The 23,032-nt window shown below is 47.5% G+C and overlaps 1 protein-coding gene across 1 annotated transcript in view; it reads right to left on the bottom strand.

Moving 5' to 3' along the window:
* The window catches only part of XXYLT1 (xyloside xylosyltransferase 1), a 166,865-nt gene that overhangs the window by 62,133 nt on the left and 81,700 nt on the right, over nucleotides 1–23,032 (bottom strand). Inside the window, exon 3 of the mRNA XM_012640236.1 lies at nucleotides 11,534–11,666. Within this exon, the coding sequence (XP_012495690.1) occupies nucleotides 11,534–11,666 (133 nt within the window). The remainder of the gene's footprint in view (nucleotides 1–11,533; nucleotides 11,667–23,032) is intronic.

Raw genomic sequence — 23,032 nt, 5'->3', positions numbered from 1 at the left:
AATTTGCTACATGAGTGATATAAGTTTTGCTGTGATAAGAACTTTGAGTGAACTCTTGCCTCCCCTTAGGAATGTTACAGCACACCTTATCAGACCCTACATGTGACCTCAACTACCGGGCTTCAAAATACATATAAACCCGAGTTTGACAGACACTCAGGGAGCTCAGGCTATGGGAAGGCTGTACTCTGTTAGCCAACTCTCTGAAGGTAGACAGCGTATGCTGTGACAGGGCTGCACTGTCAGCCACCTCTCCAAAGACTGAGAGCTCAGGGACAGCAGGGCCACACTTCATTAGCCTCTGAACAAATTTCGGAAGGCTCACCAGCCAACACCAGTGCCACCCTCTTGGGGGCCTAATGTATTGTCAGGATCTCCACCGTGTTGGTGAAGCCATCTCTCCCAAGAACCTCTTGTATAAAGGTACACCTCAAACTTTAATTAGCCTTTACTTTCCAGACCGGCTTCCATCCTAATTGAGCAAATGTTTAAAATTCCATCAAATGTTTTCCATGTTTAACCAAAGCAGAGGAGAGGCACCCCAATTTCTTCTGCCTACATGGAGCTCACTCACTATGTGGTTAATGTATTTACTGTGAGATTTGTTCTCATTATTACTCCTCTCTTTAAGCACTGTGAACCAAAGGAAAAGAAAAAAAGGTCTCTTTGTACAGCTATAAATCATGTGTTTTGTGAAATTGTATTTTGATCATCTCCTTATTTCAGCCATATGAACGCACTGCCGACCTCAGCAGTGTTTATGACCTAAATATCTCAGCCTCCCTGCCCTGTTCCCTCCCCAGACCCTTCCCCTGCCTCCCTCCCTGCTGTGCCCCACCAAACTTAGGGCGATCACATGTCTTTGGGGAGCCTAAGACAGCACTAGTTTACACCTGTTGTAGCATAATCATTGATAGCACCCCCGAACTCTCAAAAGTGTTCTAGCTTAAACAGTAAATTAATGGTGAAATTGGTCGCTGCCACCCAGGACTAATTCTCATGACGTTCATCTTACTACAGGCAGGCAGATCTAGAAAATGGAGTCTTAGATAATAAGGCCTAATTCAGATTGCACACATTTTCCTTCCTTTCCTTCAAATTTCATCCCTCATTTTTTCTCAGAAGGAATTTATCTTAGCTGACAAAGACACCAAAATGTATCCTATTAGAATCATAAGCTTGCGATAGGTATATCACAAGTCTGGCTGTAAGTTTTCTATTAGTCAACTGAAAAAAAGGATACTTAAGTAGTTGTACAGAAGAAAAAAATAAGTTATCCAGGAGAAATGCAACTGTTCCTGACTCTAAGACCGTTTTCAGATGGACCATCAAGGAGGACACTCTATGAGGTCATTAATGACGTCCTGGACAGCACTGCTGAGCAGGCAGCAAGGTTTGGGGCAGGTGTCCACGTGAACACTGGGACCTCCGTGGGTCCAGCACTGGCCAGGCTTGTTTAACCGGCAGCACTGAATGCCCAGGATGGTGAGGGGGAAGCAGAGAGCACACGAACGCCTCTCACCCCCAGGCCTGTCTCCGTCCTTTTTCCCTCTCTTCCCTTTGGATTTCTCTCCCTTCATTCCTCCCTGTCTAGGCTTTGAATTTCCCAAAAGCACCTTCAGACATGAAAGTAGTTTAAAGATGCTCTTACACACATTACAGCTAAAGTAATTGCCAGCTTCAATAAATGGTGAGTCCGAGGATCTTTTCATTTTCTTCTTCAAATTACATTTCTGGACAGGAATTATGCTTGGCCTTGACATTTTGTTATTAGGTAAGTCTGAGGTTAGTTAGTAAACATTTGATGGAATTTTAAATTACCAATAAAAATCAATAATTTCAAGTAATGGGAGAAAATATTTGGAAAAACTGAAGTTGAAGTGTACACAAAACTATCAACATGAGCATCCAAGGACCAGCCAACTGAAGCCTTCTGAGGGTCCTGAGCATTTGGCCAGTGTTTTGCCTCAATGAACCTTTAAACCAAAGGTTTCGACCTGGCAGTTCTTGGGCTCAGTCTGGTACATGGATGTGTTTTGTTTAGCCAGCAGATTGTTTGCTTAATTGTCAATATTTAAAAATCAGAATCTTCTACATCAACAACACAAATTTCTGGCTCCTTTTGAAAAGAAAAATATAGATCTGACAACACTGAGTCCATATTCATGCAAAAACAAACAAAAATCATCGGAAACATCACTCAAGAACCAGGGCATAAATGGGTTTTCAATCCATCACTTTCCTTTCCTCTCTTTTACAATCCATTTTTAAATCTTCAAAAACTTGTATCATTTCCTGGAGGCATTTAACTGAAATGAAACTGCTACAGGCTGTATCCTGAGTTTCTGAATGACAGATCGCCTCTTCTTGTACCTGTTACAATATGTTACATTCACTGGATGATCACCTTTTGAGAGCTAATCAGATGCTCTCCTGTTTTATAATTTAAATAAAAAACAGCTACCCTCTCCACCCAATCTTCAGTGTGATACAGTGTGTGGGGACTGGGGCTCCTCCGATCAGTCTGCAGGTGTCTGGCAGGCACCTGCACTCACAGCTAATCACATGTCCCCAGGCACTCCATTTCATCCGTGAATCTCTCCCAATTCTGGCTGGCAACGACGGGTCAGACTGTTCCTCCTCCCTGTCCATTTTGGTCTCCTCTGCACCAAAATGGCCTCAAGGACTCTACGATTCCTTCTATGCAAAGTGTATTGCTTGATCATCTGTATGATGCCTTTAACCTTGGACAGCAGCTAAAAGGATGTGAGATGAGAAGAGAGAGGTAGCAGAAGAAATGGGGGTGCCTCTCCTCTGGCTATTCCTTCTAAATAATGTGGTTCATCTTTATGTCTTTACCTTGCTTAGACACTATCTTCCAGGCTTTCTGAAAGCTGAATATCAATGAACTGCAATTACATTATGAACAATGAAACTGTTGTTCACTGTCAGCCCAAGTAGAATGCTAGGATCATGTGCCTTCTTTATAATTCCAAGTTCGTGATCCTTGGGCTGGTCTAGATAGGATGGCGCTGGTATTAAAGGAAAGGGTTTCTGGGAAGATACTGGGCTTGATTTAGGGAGGCAATATATTTTTTAACAGGGCTGAGGGGATCAAGTGGAAGCAGAGAAGTAGCCAAGTGCACTGGCACCTCACGCCACACTGACTGACAGTAATGAGGTCCCGCGAGCATCTCCACAACTTTGCATTTCTGAAAGCCCACCAGGACCGGCCAGCCTCATAATGACTGCCCATCCACAGAGGCAAGGACACAGCAAACATCCAGGCAAATCATTCCATGCCAAGCAATTCTGGTTTCTAAATAAGCTACCTCTTTTACAAATAGTGATAGAAAACTCCCCAAAATACAGACAGCTGGATTCATGGATCAAAACGTTCCTGTGGGCAGCTCATTGATGTTGGGGATCGATTCGGTACTCTCAAATAGAAGATCTTGGGGCACTCTAGGATCAACAGTCAATGGCTCATTTAAAGAAGTCACCCAATGCAAGAGTAGGGGACAGGTGTTCAGTTCAAACCCAAGCTCAGTTAAAAGCCTGATATTTCTGCAATAAGCAATTCTGCTGCCAACCTGGAGGCAGAGGGGCTGGGGACTAAATATCCATTTTACTTAGTCACCTGCAGAGGAAATGCAGTCATGTGACTAAAATGTGTGCCCAAGATGGCCATGGAGCCATACTGAAATTCCCCTCATGCGGAGCCAGTCACGCTTAACTCACTCCCTTCCATACTCTGTTTGTCACGGGTCCCTCTTGTACACATGCCACTGTGATTCAACTATGCTGTCTTGCTTTTTTCCCCAGGAAGATGCTTACAGATAAGTCTTTTTTGCTGCCTAGATTGCAAATGAGGTTCTTTCAATGAGAGGTTAACTTGGCAAAAGAAACAGGTTGCAATAACGCAAAACAAGACAGTCCTCCTGGGCCCATCGTCCTTTGCTGTGTCCCCACCATAGCACCTGTCGAGGCCCACCTCCCCCTGGAGCCTGGGGAGGTGGTGCCACCAGCTAGGCTGCAAACTCCTGGAGGCAGAGGCCAGTTCCTCTCTCCCGCACAGCCAGGCCCTCAGCAAACGCCTGCTGAGTGAACTTTCCATTTGGGCACAGCGCTTGGTCCACCCTACGTGTCCTTTTAGAGGCTACAGCCACACAGCAAATCCGACCACCCTTCCAAGAGATCTTTCAGAGGAAAGAAAGGAGCATGACTCTCACTTCCTAGCATTTTGAAGGCAAAATATTAAACTGAGGGTGAGGTGGGCCACTCAGCAAAACATACAGTTTCTACAGCAAAACACCTTCGTGGCCCATCCACGGCTATCTCTAAACAGCAGTACCGACGTGGTATTGGCATCTTAGGCGAATGTGTCTGTATTAAATGTTACCTGCCCCATCTCCCTCACATTATGACCTCCTTGAAAGCAGGAACCATGACTTCTACTTCATAATTCCTCAGAGCACCTAATCCTGTGGTTCACACACACAATGAGCGAAGTTACAGCGTTCCCCACGATTGTTTTTACCAAGAAAAACTGAATGTGAAAGTGATTCCTGTGAGAAGACCTCGATGGCACTTACTCCCACGTACCACTGAGGTGTCCCCCGACTAAACATCTGTTTCTCCGTTCATTCAACATCCACTGCATGCCTGGCGCTCGGTCTGCACAGCACGAACAGCACGCGCAACCTGCGCCCACCCCTCCCACTCCCCCACGTCCACACTCATCCTCTCAGGGGACACCTGCGTCAGGAAAACGTGGAGGATCTTTCCTATCGATTCGGTAGTGCCAAGGTGCTCATGATGTGCACGCAGAAGAAAGAACGGAAATGAGTGGTGTTTTCAGAGACCGGAAGCCCCTCACATGCTCAACCCGGACCTCGTCTCTCAGCCTCAACACTCAGATCTTCAGCTGCTTCCCCCAGCAGCCCCAGTCTCCAGATGGCATCCGGGTGCTCCCAGCTTCGCCAGGGGACAGGACACAGTCTCATCAACAGTGACACAATCCCAGCTGGGTTCTTCTATACAGCTTCTTCCTTTTAAAATACATTTTCCCATCAACATCATTCAAAAATAATAACCTCATAGCAGACTTTTCACCTCTACCACAGGGCAGGTACACACCTCCCCTTTTATGAGTCATTTCTGTAGGGGCCACGCACTGCCTCCAGCTCACACAGGCTCTGCAAAAACAGCCCGGCTTTGTAACTCCCAGGGAGTGAAGGAATCACTATTTTTTAAAAAGTGGCAGGCTCTTCTCTCTTTTACTCACATTCAACCTAATGGAAACTGACAGGCTCAATCTCGGTTAATTCTTTTAAAAAACACAAGAACAAGGGCCAAGAAATTCATCTTCAAGAGAATCTAATACCTTTTGTCCTCCAAGTCCTAGGTTTATGTATCCTGAAGTGGTGGCGGTTGGTTCTCTTAAAAAGCAGGGCTTCGTGCCGAGTGAACAATGGACCTGAATTTGTATCAGCCATAAAGGCTTCCAGACGTGACGGTTGCCTCAGCATCTGACAAGAGACGATCTGCAGAGAGACGGAAAGTGCTGGCGGCTGGATGTTAGAGCCGCCTCTGCCGTCTCCCTCCCTCCCACCAACTGATTTCAGACCGAGGAACTGCAAGACAAAATGACACTATGAGTTCGCATAACACTCCTTAGCTCTAAACCCAGCAACGGCAGATTATGTTTTTTAAAAACTAATTGATTAAAAATGACATTTACAGATGAAATGCTACGATGCCTGGGATTTGTTTCAAAATAATCGGAGGAAGAGGAAAAAGTAGGTAGGAGTAGAGATAAAACAAAGATTGGCTAAGTGTTGATAGTTATTGAAGCTCCATGAATACTATAATACTGAAGCACCCAGAAATATTATATGATTCTGCCTACTCTTGTATATGTTGAAAGTTTTCCATAGCAAAGAGTTAAAAGATAATAGAAATATCAGGAGACTAGCAATGTTTAACAAAGGAAGACTGAGTTAGGTATAAGGAAGGTCAGGATACACTGCTAAGTGAGCCAAAAAAGGATACACAAGGGCATGTGGGGCATGAGTTCATTTACACACACACACATTGATAAATTTGTAGAAAATTTCTGAAAAAATAATCATCCCTGTATGCTATGTTAATTTTTAATGAAAATGTATTACTTTTTCATAAGACTTTCATACAATAATTTTTTTAATCCAAGGAGAGTGACAAGGGGAAAGGACATATATAGTAGGGAAAATGGGATAAACACCTCCACAGGACAGAAATAGCATGGAAACCACATTGGTGATGCGAGCTGGAGCCATGGCCTGGAGTCTGGAGGGAAGCAGAGCGGCCAGAAGTTCACCCTCCGTGCAGGGTCGCAGAGACCAAAATACCCCATGCACGGGGAAAGCAGAAGCCAGGCTCACAGGCTGAAGCCAGGGAATGGGTGCCTACTGCAGGCACAGTCCCTCTCTGCCTCTCCCTACACTGCAGGCTTCTAGATGCACACCTGGCCCCCACTTTTGAGCTCTTGGTTTCCAACATTCTCTTGGGATATTAGAGTGTTCTTCTATTACTGTGGACTAGTTATTTCTTCTTGTAACGCTGTCGGTTTCTGTTTTGCAAATACCTTATATTGTTTAGGGTATATAGAAAAGTATAAGAACCAGCCTGTATAGATACTAAACTCACGATGGTAATTCCCTCAGGGGAGGGAGGGAAGGAAGAGAACACAGCACCGATACCCTAGCTGGCTGCAAGGAAGCGAGGAAATAAAGTACCCAGCCTTTTTGCCTTCCATAATGGGCTTATATGACGGGCAATTCTTCAAACATAGGAAAAGGTTTAGATGCTGAGAAGCCAAAAGATTAGCACTAATTTATATAAAGGTTTTGAACAAGAAAGTAACCATGATATTTTATGTACGTGTGTGTATACATATGCTAATCAGTAGGCCCAATACTACATATAAGGAAACTGAGGTCTGAGGCTCAGAGGTTAAGTGACATTCCTAAGTTCATGGAACTAATGAGTGGCCAAGCTGGAACTCTGGATAACATTGTCACTACTGGGTGTTGCTCTGTTGCCAGGCACTATAAATACGTTGTCTATTATAATCCCCCTGTCAACTCTGCCACATAGAGTGTTATAATCTCCATTTCTCAGCTAAAGAAACCAAAACTCAGAGAAGTCAAGAGACTTGCCCAAGATCACACAGCAACTGAGTTGCAGGTAGGGGTCAGTCTACATTCTTCCTTCTTCCCTCTGTGCTAGTCCTCACTCTCTCCCCAACACTCGCACCAGCCGGGGAGTGACATGATGCAGCCTGCAGAGAAGCTAGATGGACATTTTCACTCCAAGCACCTGGAAGGAGGCTAGGCTGGCACAGCACTGTCAATCAAAAAACCACGTGACCTAAAAAGGTGAAAGAGTGTACGCTATTAAAATACCTAACACAAAAGCACATTCCCGCCTGCTGGCATGTTAGCGGCAGCTGACAGGATTAGCCTGCTGCTTCCACCTCATGCTGGGTCTGGGCTCACACCAGGCGCACAGCAGCCTGTGGAGCCCAGAGAGAACGAAACCGGAAGCCCACTGCCCCTGCCAGCAAGCTTCTATTCAGAGGCTCCTCAGGCAGCCAGACCCAGGACAAAGTGACCATAACTAAGGGCTGCAACGCGGCCTCCTCCCCTCACCCCTGCCACACACTCACACACACACACACACACAGATTCTCTCTCTCTCAATCACTCCACGGTCAGCAGGAGCCCTGTGGCCTGAAGCCAAGCTATTGCCAGGCCTCCTGGCCCCAGGGGCGTCCCCAAATGACGCAGGCCACAGATTGGTGAGCCTCAGGCCTGGTGCTTTAGGGACACTTTGAGGGTCACCACGATTTCCCTCACAAGCTCCACTTCCGTATTCTTTGTTCCCCTTCACTCAGGATCTTGTAGGAAAGCCGGATCATTTGCTTCTGCTAAAAAGGGAAGTTTTTAAATCTTGGATAGATGTGTGTGGACTGCCAGATTTGGGAAAAAACAAACAAGATACCCTATTAAATTTAAATTTCAGATAAGCAACAAATAATTGTTTAGTGTAAGTATGTCCCATGCAATATTTGGGACATACTTATTATATAAAGCCTACCCTAATATCCTGTAATACCTGCATCATTTTCCAGAAAACACAGTCAGTTTGGCCTATGTTTGAGGAAAAAAATTTGTTAAAAAAACTATTTGTCAAATGGACAGTGGGAAATACTTCTCCCCCACCTCCTCCAAGCTTCAAACATTCACGGCACACAATAAAGGGGAAACAGCCATAAAAATGACTTAAAATGTGCCCTTTTGAAGTATGGTAACTGTGGGACAAGTGACTATAAAAATGACACAGCCGGGGAGGTCCAGATCTATTCCTGCTTAGTGAATTTCCACATCAGAATGTGTTCGCTTAACCAGTCAAGTTTTGGTTTTGTGCTTTTTTGTTTTGTTTTTAAATTTTCCTTTCTTTTCATAGATGCCAGCAGATTTCACTTACGGTAAAACACGTGTCCATCCTACTTAACCGTTTAAGGAGACGACTTGGTTGTTGGAGCCCACTGCCGGTTCCACAAGGAGTCTCAGGGAGTGACAAGCAGCCACTTCTCCAGGCAGCAGGCAGATGGCCGGGCCACAGATCCCCCGTAAACTGTGACGGCCACGCCCAGGGAGACAGGGCTGAGACTGCCTGCTCCAGAGAAGGGCCAGCTCTGCCTGTCCTTGATTGGACACCCTCTCTTCATTCCCCTTCCATTCCCACCCTTTCCTTCTCTCGGTCTCCCCCTTGCTCCCCCACCGCCCCTGCCAGCACCCAACTGCACTTGATCGTCCAGGTCTCTGCAGTCTCCAGCGTTCTCACAGAGGAAGGTAAAAACCACACTCAACTCCTTGTCTGCCAGCCAGCACCAAACCATTCTCAGCCCCAGCATGGGACTGCAAATATTAAAAGGCAATTCCCCGGACCCAGCCGGGCACACAGCAGGCAGGGCAGTCATTTGCAGACTTAATTATTGGAGGTATTTAGAAACATTTCAGTGCAGGGGGTGAAGGGAGGCAGCATGAGAGAGAGTATAGGTTTCTGCTGATGTTTGAACGCCCAAGCCCTGCAGATAGCACTCTGCAGACTCTACCCACAGCAGAGGGCTCACTGGTCTCCTGGTACAGAATGAAAATTGAAGATTCTGAAAGTGAGAAAAACTCAATTTCATTTCAAATCTAAAATCTTTGGGATTTCTTCTGAGAGGCTCAGACAATTAAATTGATTTAAGTTGCACTGTTTATAACATCCTAGATCCACAGAAAATATAAATTCTAGCCAATACTGTTTAAATGAAAGGTGATGAAGTTTCCAGGTTTCTACTTATATTACATGAGAAGATTCCAAACCGGGGCTTGAAGGTATCACAGTCCTAACTACATTTAATCATTAGTCCAGTCTAAATATTGCAGGGGCACCAGGCATCTCAGAAACCTACGGAGCTCACCAGCAGAGAAGCAGCTTCTGGAGGGAGGGAAGACAATGGTGGTCAGAGGAGCTGAGACTCCCCCATGCCAGAGCCAGGGAGGAAGGGCTTGGAGCTCACCTGTTCCCCTTCTCAGCTGGGGAAACCAAGGCCCCAGGCACAGTCGCAGAGCTGGGACTAGTACCTAGGACTTGGGACTCTCTGTCTGATGCTCGTTCTATCACCTCCCTTTGTCAGATCAAGAACACGATAACCCTGGCATGAAGGTGAGGGAATGAGGCAGGGGAGGCGCTGAAGTTAAGATGGTCGGTGTTTGCCCAAACCCTCTCCTCTCAACCCCCCAGCACAGAGGAAGAGGCCTACCCAGAGCCTCTGAGGCAACTAGACAGAAGATTATGTAAGGGAAAACAAGGAGTTATCAGCTCATTCAGAGACCTTGCAGGCATTTCCTGTTATGTGATCCGGGTCTTGCAAATAGCCACAACCAAGCTGAGGCTCTCTTCTTCCCCTCCCTCTTAGGGGAAATACATGCTCTTGAGTCACTAGTTGCTGGTACCCTGCAGCTCTCCAGTGACTGGGCCCCACTCTAGGAATGTCTCAGGGAGCCTGCATCAGGGTCTGCACTGAGAACAAAGGGTGGGCGTGCCCAAGAGTAGTGAAACACCAGCTCTTTCTTGGGCAACTCTGGCTATGTATGGGTGAGCTATTGCTCTATCCAATGGATGAAGAGTCAGCAACATGGAACTTTCTGGTCATGGGCCTAGTTTTTTAACAAAACCTGTTTCTGTTATTTCTTTCCTTGTTGTTGTTGTTGTTGTTGTTTTAATTGTAAGACATTTTATGCACAAAAGAGTGCACGCAAACACATGCATAACCACCCAGATGGAGAAATAAAGCCTTGCAGCTCTCCGAAGGCAATCCCCCCATGTCCCCCATCTCCACCGTGCTGGCTTTGAGGAGCATCATCGCCTTGGTTTTCTTCGTAATTCTTAGCACCTGTGTAAGCAGCCCAAAAGATTAGAGGTGCCTATCACTGCACGTAGCTACTGGTTGCTCATTTTTGTTGCAGTATAGTACCCAATTGAATCAATACATTTTATCTATTTTGCAGATTAGCATATTTAGGTTGTTTGCAGTTTTTGGCTACTACAAACAATGCTGCCAAGAATATTCTGGAACATGTCTCCTGTCTCTCAGGTGCTGGAACTTCTCTATGATACACACTTGACAACAAAACACAGCACTATGCAGAATGTGCTTCTTCACCCTGACTAGGTGATGCCAGCCCGTGTTTCAAAGCTGTGCTGCCTTTCCCTGCCTACAAAACCACCAGCCCACCCACTGTGCTTACGTAGAATATCGGTCACTGGTGACTCAGAGGCCAAGAAAGCCCAGGTGATCACTAGAATGGAAGTTAAATCCTGACACTTCCTCTGTAAGGCAAAACCCAAGATTTTAAAATTCTGAGCTTAACTAGAACTAACAATCAGAACAACTGAGCTTTCCAGAAGAAAAATGTCACAAACGCCCCTAAAATAATGAAGCAGCATCTACAGCCTGGGAGCAGAACCACCTGCCCATGTTATTCACTGTAATCCTTAAGTACACATTGTAAGGCTGGTGGCGGGCACCCTCCCCTCCCTAGAGAAAAGGAGGAGCCCATGAGTCCCGCTCTAGGCTGCAACAAAGAACAAAAGTTCACGCCCAGGAAAAACCCCCGTCCCCCAACTCCAAAACCTTTATAAGCCCTCTCAACACTTCCGGCGCCCAACTTCTCTGGCCCCCTCTCTCGGGACCAGTGAACCTCGCCTGGGAGCACTCTCTTTCCCCTTCCCCCAATAAAACCTTGTTGCTTGCCCTTTTCACTCTGCTCATCTTTCTTTCTCTGCCACCACCCATCCAAAAACCTTACACACATACGTTCCCAAGACATTAAATACAGAGAGGTTGCACGCTGAGAAATCCCCATGTGCCACGGGAAACAGAAGAGGGTGGGGGGAGGGGCGTGGAGGCAGCCCCCCACTAGCCACGACATACCTATACACTGGCTGCATCTCTCGGGCTATGCCGATGACGGCGCCTGGCAGGAAATTGTCAAACTCCTCAAACAACTCCCGGATGTTGGTCTTGTACTTTAGGTCCAGGTCCAGCTGAATGATCCGCAGGATCTCTGGAGGAAAGAAACAGACAATGATAAGACACAGACATGCTCAGGGAGACTAAGCCGTTGACAGAAAATGACATGGATGGTACAGAAAAGGGCACTGGATTATTATTGTTGTCACTAAGTGATGCAAAGTCACCCTGGAGACAAAGGCCTTTCACCCACCAGCAGCCCCCTCTGCTCTAGAAATCCTCACCAACAACCGCCCCGTATGGCTCCCTCCAACTGCACACATCCATTTAGTTTAGAACCGGCGACCATGTGCTCCAGGGTGGGCCTATTGTCCTGCCATGACGGTCAATAGTGCACCCTTTCCTTTCACTCTCAGAAGCGTCAGATTTGGATGACACATGATGTGGAAGCCCACATAAAACTCAAGGCATCCGGGTGTTTCCTCTTTGGAGCACAGGTGGCAAGTGACCCACGGAAGAGAGAGGTAAATACGTTATGGTCTTGGGCCCTTATCAGGACATTCTACAGCCCCAGATATGTGTCAAGTTAAGGAGCTGGCCCAGAAGGAAACACCCGAAGGAACCCAGGTACCTAAAAAAGACAAAATGAGCCTTAATTATTCAGTCTCACAATTACCCGGCACTGTTTGCTTCCATTGCCTCCAGATGGCCTGGGGGTGGGAAGAGGAGGAGTGAGGCACCTGTGAAGTTCATTCCCTCTCCTTTCACCCAACAAAGGCTGACCGAGATCCTGCTAAGTCAGTGCCAGGAGGGGCCGGGCCGACCCTGTCCTTAAAGAGAGACACACAGCCACTAAAAGCTGGTGCCGACACATGAAATGCAAGAGGGGCCGTGTGAGCGCCTAACATTGAGCATGAGCTAAATGAGGGAGAGAGAGCAAGGACTTGGTACCCAGGAGAAGACTTGGCCTGGGAAAGTTTCGTTTGCTAAAATGAGCGTGATGTCACGTGCCCTGTGAGTCTGTGACACTGAGAAGAGGAAAGAGTGTGGGAAACACCTTCCAGGCTGTAGAGGCTCCAGGCACCCAGACTTTGGAGAGCAGGAAACCCGCTGTGGCTCGAGGCAGGCAAGGTCTGGGCTGGGTCCTGAAGCCCGCAGTACGGAGAAGGGAAGGACACCCACGCCCACCCCAGGACACGGGGACTCGCCCCCTCCCTCTTCGCCTGCCTCTTCTCACCTGCCAGCACAGAGCGCACGGCGCTCGGAGGACAGGCTGCCCGCGGAAGCCCTCTGAGGACAGGGACCCCGTCATGCGCTTCTTGCCTCCATCCCCTCCTCATGCAGGGTTTGGCATTAGGTAAACACTCGCGAATGTCTGTGAAATTCAGCAGCCATTCTCTAAATTAATTTATGAAGAAATCACAGCTTACGATTCAAGAAAAACTGATTCATTTGTTCCTTGTTCTATTTTTCTTTGTGATGCAGAAGCAAAATACATGACTTTTCTGGGGGGAAAAAAAATCAGAGCAGATGAGAATGCAGCTGCTCAGGCCAGAGGAAGGTGAGAGGGCACCAGAGCCAGTTTCTCTGGCCCCGTGGGCAGAGGACACAGGGTGTGGGTCTGTCCCGGCTAGCGCGGCCCCTGCTGCCCGCCCGGCTTCACACCATCCACCCCACACATGAGGAGTAAAACAACGGCTTTCCTTCCTGCAACTAAAAACAATAACAATACCAAAGACCCAGAAATCAGGAAAGTTGATAACCTGGGAGTCCGGATGTCGGGAAGCCCTTGCGGTGACTCTGCTGGTCTCTGGAAAGCTGCCCTAGACTGCACAGTCCAGAACAGCGACAGGCCACGGGGCAGGGCCTCGGCGCCTGCTGCTCTCAGAGGCAACCCTGGGGATCAGAGGGAAAGAACCCAGTGGAGGCCTTAGGGAAGGACACTGTGTACCAGGAAAGAACGTCCAGGAACGAAACTGGCAGCCACTAAAAAGTCATGATGAGCCATCCAGGGTCCACCGCCTGGGGCTGGGGACTCCCCACAGCGCACGCCCGCCTGGCCATTTCTCTCCTCTCCTTCGGTCCATCTCCTGTACCCCACCCTCCCACACCTAGGGTCTCAGGCAGCTCTTATGCAAGGTAAGGCACAGCCCTGATGAGACGGGGCAGGCACCACCCACCCGGGTTCTGCTCATACGGAGGGTGGGGGACGGAGACGTGCAGCCAGGAGGTGGGGCAGCCTCGAGGATGTGTGGCGGCAGTTTTGTGGCGTTGACAGGGCTGTGAAAGAATGAGATCTCATCTTTGTGGCCCCACGGGGTGCTTCCCATCACATCGACAACAGCCACAGGGAGGCACCCTTTTCTTGAGTGGTTTAAAAACCACTCAAGTGGTTAAAAGTGTTCAGCATTGAATGACAACAGTTTATTTCTCTGCCCAGTGTGTTAAGTAATTTCCATTTTTAGATAAAGAAACAGAGGCCTAGAAAGGTTAAAAACTATAGCCCAAGATCACACAACAATGAAACGCTGGTGCTGGGATGTGAACTTTGGCCCATTTGACTTGAAAGCCTGGTATGCTCCTTCCAGTGCACCCTGACCCCGCTTCTGATCAGACAGGAGCCCCAGGGAGGCAGAGGTGGGCTCGGCTGCCACCCATGCCAGGGCCCCAGGAGCGGGGCCCCAGGAGCACGCAGAAGTGTCAAATACCTTGAGAGACGAAAGACTTCCAGAGCAGGGCAACAAGCTGGCCAAAAGCAGAATTTAAGGGAAGGAAATTTCAGGAATTTATGATAATTTCACTATAGTTAAAGATACTGCTGGTGGTAGGAGAGGCCATTCATTTAGTCAGTCTGTCGATCGTGTCCTTCATCAAAGCCACCACCTGCTATGTGTACTCTGGTCTTTCAAGGCCATCCAAGCCCTACTTATTCCGCAATGAGCAGCTTGCACGCCTCCTTCCCTGGCCCGCCTAGGCAGGCCCGGCACAAGTCGTGGCTTCCTATTCTGCACTCCCCACGTGGCTGCTTCAGTCTGCTCGCTGCTGCCTGTGTACCTGTCTCACCGCCCTTCTAGAGAGAGCACTTCTTGAGAATAGGAATGAGTCGGGAGGGCACAGCTCAGGGACATGAGATGCCTCCAGATGAGACCCAGCTCCTTCATTTTGGCAGAACCTGAGTCTCATCTTAATACACCCTCAGTAAACCTGAGCACTTTCCCGGCCCTTTAGGGGCTGGCTAAGAATGAATGCAGAAAGGTCCTACAGCGCCCTAAGACACAGGAATTTGAGATGCTTTAATATTATTTATAACTCCTCCTCCCTAAAGCTCTTCTCAGGAAAGGTTTGCTTAAAGATGTGACCACTTCTTTCAGGAGGGGCTTGCCAAACGAGGTTAACTGACGAGGAAGGAAAGAGGCAGTGACTCCAGCACAAAGTGACCCCTTCACTGATGTGAACGACTGACCCAGCCGTGCCCTTTCAGGCAGAGGTGGGAGGATACTCCCCCCGTCCTGCGCAGCCTGCACTGTCGTGCGGGCACCTGTCCAGAAGGTTATCCTTTTATATAATTATGAAGTAAGATGCCAAGTTATAAATGTCACTGTTGAGGAGAAAGGTGCTTACTAGGAATGCTGGAATTCATTAGGATGAGATTTTTTTAAATGGACCTGTTTCTCTGGCCCTGGTTGGCGATGTGGCCATCCCTCTGTGGGAACTGCACAGGGGGAGGGGTGTCTACATAATACTAAGAGGCAACAGACACATGGAAGTGACCCCACAGCGATGGCCTGGGTAAGATGCTGGTTGGCGACCCACTGAAACGACAGCAGTAGAACCACTGAAATCCAAGGAATAAATGAATGAGATAATTGTCCCCAAAGCAAGGAAAAGATGAAATCTATAAAGTATGAAATCTATAAAATAATGTGGGAGAAAAAGAAGGAATAGACATCTACAAGACTCAAAAGAATGGCCAGTATCCAAGGCTGGCTGAATGTCCACCATGTCCAAATCTTGCGAAAAGACAACAAAAACATGGAGGATAGAATAATCTGGGATGGCAAATATGAAAAGAAAGCCTGGTAATAACTAAGGCCAATCTACCCATTTCACAGATAGAAAAACTGAGGACCAAAGAAGAGGAGAGACTTGTCAGGGGTCACACTCAAGCTAAGTAGCAAAGCAGATCCCAGAACTCATGTCTTCTAAATCCCTTAAGTTTATTATAATAGCCCCCGCACCTCCCCACTCCCAACATGGACCATAAACACCTAGAGAGTAGAAAACATTGTGTAATGGCCCAAAGGTTGTGCACAGGACTAACCCAACACAATTAGCTCATAGAGTATCTGCACACCATCCCATGAAAATGTGAGCCTGAAGACCAGCATGTAGTAGTCAAAGAAAAGAAACGAGACCTCCATGAGCCACACGCCTTACAGCCAGCTTTTAGGAAAGAACGTTGTTCTCCATGTTCTCATGTCAACATCAGAAATGGAGGTGAAAGAAGAATCAGACCTTTACTTTCTTCTAAGAACACACCTTGAGCTGTTTAACCCAAGGGGAGGCAGGAGGCAGACTTAACATTCAGGACCCAGAGCCACCGTGGAGACACAAGCTCAGTGCCTGGTGTGAGACCCATGGTGACCAGTGGTAAAATACTCACCATCCACCCTCCCTACCAACCCTTCCCTGTTCTAGTTAGATCTGTTCATTCCTGGAAAAGTGTTTGCTGCTGCATCCAATTAGTTAAACCCTCCAACCAGCCCTCAACCTTACAAATCCTCTCACGTATTTGTTTAAATCATAAAAACAAGAACCGAAGTATCGATGTTCACTCATGTCATTTTCACAGGTGGAAGGAAGCTTTCTCATGTGTTAGGAAAAGTCCTGCGTGGGCACCTGGTGTCGGAGGAACACACTTGTGCCACGCATTCTCCTTGCATGAGCTCAACTGCCTGATGCTGGCCAACCTGGCCTCCTGGTAGATAACAGAACCTAGAAGAACTTCCAGAATTTCTACCTCATAGGTCAGCAGTTGAAGCACTGGTTTTCATAGGAGACAATAGTTTGGCAAGAGATCAGGTAGGTTGATTTGAAGTATTTCAAGAAATGGAAGAATCGCTACCTTCAGGGTACAGAATGTGGTTCAGGGGTCCTGGCTGAAGCCCCTAACCACAGGACTAACGAATGTTTGACCATGAGAGAGGAGCTACTGAAGTATGTCAACCCCAAGTAGGAAAAGACACTAAGAATCCAAGTGGGCTTTCTGGCATGAGACATATTTCCATTTGAACTTCAACTCCAGGGAGTAGAGTGAAAAATGTGGTACCACCTTCACAAAGGAACATGTCTGCTCACCCTCATCCTCTCATGCTCCCGTTGCAGGCTAAAGAAGTGGTGCCACTCGGCTCTAACAAGTTGGAAAATGAAGGACGAGATCGAAAGTGCTAGCTAACAGTTCAGCTTTCAAGACCTTCAAGACTCCATTACCATTATCGCCACCACGGCCCTGGCAGCAGTGCTCAGGAGTTCCTGACTGTCCGGGGGACTGTCTTCAGGCCTGAGAACCCCTACCTCTGCTGCCGAGGCTGCGGCCTGGCTGGCGGCCGATACCTCTGCACAACTGCACCAGGGAAGGCCACATTCAAGACCTAGCACCGGCTGGGAGATTCCCAAATCAACATTCCCTGCAGAAACAGGCTTGGGACAACTCATCAGCTTCCAATTAAACCAGCCACAAGCATGTCATCTGACCGGGGGTGGAATTACAACCCAGGGTGAGTAATTAATGATACCCGAAAACAAACAGCAAAAGGAATAAAAAAAAAAAATCCCAGGAAAAAAAAAAAAAAAGAGTATCCTTTCCTCTCCCCTCCCTTCTCCTATCCCCAGAAACAATTCCTGGCAGACACATCTTAACACATACAAAACAACACGCAACAAAATAAATCAAGAACGATGAAAAGAAAAGATATGCTTAGGTAAGCACGGAGCCTGCCATTCTGGGAAACAAAACAGGCTTTCTGAGAGGGCAGGTTAGCCATGCAAGGGCCTTCTCTTTCTGTTTTGAAACAGCTTCAGAGCTTCCCAGAGATAAATATTTATAAGACATCAGAGGGCTTTCACCGCAGAACATCAGCCCAGGCTTTCCACCAACCAGGAGAGGGTTTGGGGAGAAGGGGAAATTATGACAACGCTGAGCTATGTGACTCCAGCGTCATGAGGCTGAGGACCTGGAAGCAGCTGCCTGGAAAGGGCGCTAATTTTCTCATTGTCCACTTGGAAATATCGCAGCGATTTGCCACCTGCCTTATCACACTCTGGCGCTTTTTAATTGCAGTTCAGCAGCACCTCTGGCCTTCAGGAGCCAAAGGGCAAGTGAAAGGGGTGGCGATTTCCTCTAACGGTAAGAGGCTCGTGACCCCGGAGAAGCTGTTTTGAGGCCCGTGGGACAGGCAGTCCCCCTGTGCCACGCCGGCCATACCAGGCTGGCTTCTCCTGTTGGAGGGTCCGAGCATGTGATGGACAGCTGTGTCCCCGAGGGGATCCATGGTTGGAACTGGTTGTGGTGCTTCTCACATCCAACAGAAACTTGGGTGGCTTCCCAGCTGGGCCTTTCCCTGTCTGTCCAAGTGCCCTTACCCATTCCCTTTGAAGCGCAAGGCCCAGCTGCCGGGCAACGGGCTAACTGCAGGAATAGGGGTTACAAAAGAACAGAGCAGAACATGCCAAGGGCCCTAGGCCTTGGGCACAGATTCCTGGGGTTCCTCCAGTCTGATAAGACAAAAGTTCCCCCTCTAGGAGCAGGGAGAGGATGTCAGTGTGCCAGGCCCAGGCCCATGCAGAGGGCTTTGTGTTTACTGACTCAGCTAATGAACCCCCTTTACGCTTCCTTGGGGTGAGTATTGGCATCTTCTATTTTCAGATGAGGAACCTGATGCTCAGAGAATTTGGCAATTTGTCTTAAGACGACCTAGCAAGGAAGGGTCGGTGTTAAGAGTAATCGCAGGGCCAGGCGCAGTGGCTCATGCCTGTAATCCCAGCACTCTGGGAGGCTGAGGTAGGCAGATCATTTGAGCTCAGGAGTTCGAGACCAACCTGAGCAAGAGTGAGACCCCATCTCTACTAGGAAAAAAAAAGTAGAGGAAAATTAGCTGGACAACTAAAAATATATATAGAAAAAATTAGCCAGGCATGGTGGCGCATGCCTTAGTCCCAGCTACTCGGGAGACTGAGGCAGAAGGATTGCTTTAGCCCAGGAGTTTGAGGTTGCTGTGAGCTAGGCTGATGCCACGGCACTCTAGCTCAGGCAACAGAGAGAGACTCTGTCTGAAAAAAAAAGCAATCGCAGATTAGTTTGCTTGATCCATCACACACAAGATTCTGAGAAAAGCCTTCAGATACCTCTGAAGTCCCTTTTAAAATCCCATTATCTTTAGAAACAAGAAATGCTTCCACATCATGAAAACAGCAAACAGCTCCAGATCACCTCTGCACAGTGACTGGGACTTCCATAGGCAGAGAAGGGTTCCCCATGTCCCATAACCACCCCCCTCAAGACCCTCATCCCCAAGGAGCGTGAAGACTGTTGGGGTTCCCTTTCATTCAGCAGAGACTGATGGAGAAACTTCTGAAAGAAAGGGTTTATTGCCACAAAAGTAAGTCAAAAGGGAGTTTTTAATGACAATAACCAACATGCGTAAACACATTATACTCATTGAATCATCTACACGCTCTACAAGATTAGTAGTATTATTTCTGTTTGACAAATGAGGAAATCGGGAAGTGTAATAACCAAGATCACGTGGCCAGTAGTGACAGAGCTGGTAACCCCACTCAAACAAGCCGGGCTCTAAAGGCCCGTGCTCGCTGGTCGCCACGCTGCCCTGCCTTCCGGGCCCCTGGACGGCCGGGATACGGCCAGGACACACCAGCACTCAGTTCTGGAGGCTCTGCTCAGACAGGAAGTCCCTAAGCCTCACCGTTTTCCACATTATCTATGTTTTCCACATTACCGGCCTGCCCCCACCTCAGAGGAAGGAGGGGGAGGGAAAGGAAATGGAGTTCCTAAGAGTGATTTATGCAACCTGTTAGCAGCTCTGGTAAAAGGTTTCAGGGCCAGGAGGTTGAAATTAATGGCCACAGTCAGTTTTTTATATGCGCTATACAATAAACTCTTTCTTATAGCCCTAGTCACCCCCTCTCAAAATGGAGCATGGAAAACAGTGTTAGCTGCAGCTCAGCCATAACTCCTAGCTCCTGTTTTGTGGACAAAACAAATTATCAAGAAAAGACACAGTTTTTGCTTCAGCAACAGTGTAACATGAGTTTCCTTCTTCATCTTTGGCACTTTCTGTGACAAGGTATAAATCATATACCTTAAGATAGGACAGAATTTATTTTGAACTTGGCTGAAAAACTTTTGGGACTTATATAAGACAACACATATAACACCCAATGTAAATTTTCCTCTCACTTCTATTGCCAGTATGAAATTATAGCTCATGTACTTATTTATGACATTCAGTATATAGGGAAAATGGAATTACAGACCTAACAATCTTTCTTTTCTGTGGTATAGCTGGGCCCTGCTGGCCTTTCCGTAGTTTAGATCTCTCTAGGATCTGCTATACACTTATTGTTTTTGTCTCCAAAAGCTTCAGTTCTCATTCCTATTCAAGGCAGGACCACATTTTGACTTTGTTCACGATGGTTTGTCACACTGGTCTTTCCTCTTCACCAACAGGCTTTTTCACAGACCTCTGGGAGTGGAAGGTGGAGAAGGCAATGCCCTTTGGGCAGAATTAACATGTTTTCTGAAAATAATGATACAGCTATCACTGGTGGTCCAAACTGTCATAGTGCAACTTCCCAAATGCTCCATTTTGAGGTTCTTTATTGGAATTATGGGGGGCTCTTGTTTCTAATCTCACGTGCCCTCTCTCTACATGTTCTAACCACTCTCTCCCTCTTGACTGGCATTTGGGCCCATGCTACATTATGGATTCAGTGTAAAATCAGGGAACCTAACAAAGGTTTCATCCTGTTGCCTGCAGCTCCTCATCCCCACACTGTGGCCTGAGGCATGCTCCTGCCCCTGGGCCCAGCACCCTGTCGGGACCTGTCCGTTGCAGCCTACCCCTTCTGTGTACTCATATGACAATGACAATAACAGGACTAAATCCTTATATATTTATGGCATGTTGCAATGTTCAAAGTCTATTTCCAGCTCATAAAATTCTTCCCCCAGCTTTAGCTCATTTAATCCTTACAACAACTCTAGGAGGGCAGGTGCATCCACGTGGATTGGGTTCAACTGAATATATCAGAGCGCCTCAAGTAACAACGGTTTGAACACACACAGCACTACAGCTAAGCCATCCAGGGATGGTAGGGCTGCTTCAAGAACTTATCAAGGGTCCAGGCTTCTTCTGTTTTTCCACTCTGCTATCCTAGATCTGGTTTCCATCCTCAAGATACCTCATGGTGTAAGAAAGGTACTGGGGCTCCAGCCAACTTGGCAGCATTCCAGGCAACAGAAAGGAGGAAGGAGAAAGGGCACCCCACCCATCTTCCTGCCTCAGTGAGGCAGACCCCTTAAACATTCTTCCTCAAGCCCTTAACATTTCTTCTTATATCTTACTACACAAAATTTAATCACATGGCCACACCTAGCTACAAGAGAAGCTGTGAAATGCATTCTTTTATGGGCATAATGCTACCCCCAAACAAATGGGACTCAATTGTAAATGAAAAAGGAAAGAATGGACATAGGGCAGTAATTAGCAGTACTTCCACAGAAGGCAAGTATTAATTACACCCACTTTACAGATAAAGAAATGGAGGCCCAAAGAGATTAGGTTTTGCTAAGGTCACATGGTCAATAATGGCAAAATAGGGATTGAGTCCATGTCATCTGACCCACGTCCAGATCCCTTTTCCTTGTTCACAGAGTCCCTGGGCTACAGTGGAGCTCTGCTGTGTTTCTGCCTGGACTCCTGTTTGCTCCCCCTCTGGACCTTTGCTCAGCCCTCATCTGTCCCTAGTTGGTCTAGGGACAATGAGGTCTGTGCCTGCCAGCCCCAGGCTGACATCCTGAAGGACTCCTGCCCCTATCCCCGCCTCACACTTTCCTCCTGGTCTTGCTCCCTGCACTCGTGTCGCACTGTGTCTCTTGGAATCCAGGCATGGTCATTAACAAGGGACCATACCAAAGATGGCCAGAACCCAGTGAGCTACAGACCCTCTGAGCAGGATAACAACCCACAAACTGTATCTGTGCCCATGGGAGTTCTATGAGCAGGATTCCTACTTTGGGGCACACATACAAAGATGGTCGGCATCTCCTGAAATTGCCTCTAATGGCAAACCTCTTGTGTGGCCACACCTTATTCCATTCGGACACTGAGAATGTGCCTGCCTGCTTGTGAGCTAGACAAGGATGCTTATCGGTGAGTCCCTAAGTACAGCACATAAGCAAGCACAGACAATTTTGCTTCCAATGTTCTAGCCCCTTGGCTACCTCTTTCATGTCTATAATATGAAGGTTTTTGTATTTCGGCAAAAGTTCTCCCTAGTGTGAACAATGAATCCGCCACTCTGTCCTGGGGTTGAACTGAGTTCCTCTCGCTCAGCAGACTCATCCTTCTCCAAAATGGTGCCTTGCAGCCCACCACTACCCTCAGACTCAAGGACACAGGTCTCCTCAAACTCCTCTAGCTAAGCATAAGTGCAAGAAACTACACCCCAGAGAGCGACATGTACTACTGAGATCCCCACCCAAGAAGGTAAGTGGGATCAGGGAACACCCCGCTTCTCACCAAGGGGAAGAAGCCTGCCCTCCGGCATGGTCCCGGACTTTTCCTCAGGACCACAGGGGTGCTGAGGAAAGAGTGGCCCCGCATCATTCCTTATGCTCAGAAATGCACATCGCAGCAAACTTCAAAGAGAAAAACCAGTTCCTCCACTTTATGAACCCAGAAATACGTCTCTGAGACTTATATGTGAAGAACTACCCATTCCCTTGCTTTTTTGTAGCAGGAGGGGAAAAAAATACGGCTTTAACCTTTCAGTGGCAACACCTATCACCCCGTGATAGTTTGCGAACTGACCTGCCTGTGGTCAAATGGCTCTTACGTCTCCTGTCCCCTGAGCCAGGGCTCTTGACAAGATGTCGTGTTGCAGTATTAATTTCCATACCACATTTTAAAAAGAGATGATCTATCCTCATCTATAAAATGATGCTTTGCCTATATGTCAAGTACTGGGTTAGGCACTTTCACATATTTTACCTCATTTAATTCTCACAAATAGGGTTTATTGTCCCCATTTTATAGCTGTCTCCTCCCCAAGATCGAGCTGAAGCTCCATGGCTCTCATCTCCGTTTACCGAGGTTGAGGGGAGCCCCTCCTGCTATTAGTCCGGTAAGAATTACACAGGAAGGAGGGGAAGTTCCAGGA

This window comes from Propithecus coquereli, unplaced genomic scaffold, assembly GCF_000956105.1.
Source record: "Propithecus coquereli isolate 6110/MARCELLA unplaced genomic scaffold, Pcoq_1.0 Scaffold10, whole genome shotgun sequence".
Classification (NCBI taxonomy): Eukaryota; Metazoa; Chordata; class Mammalia; order Primates; family Indriidae; genus Propithecus; species Propithecus coquereli.
The sequence above is the reverse complement of the archived record's forward strand: the minus strand, read 5'-3'. Positions and strand labels throughout refer to the sequence as shown.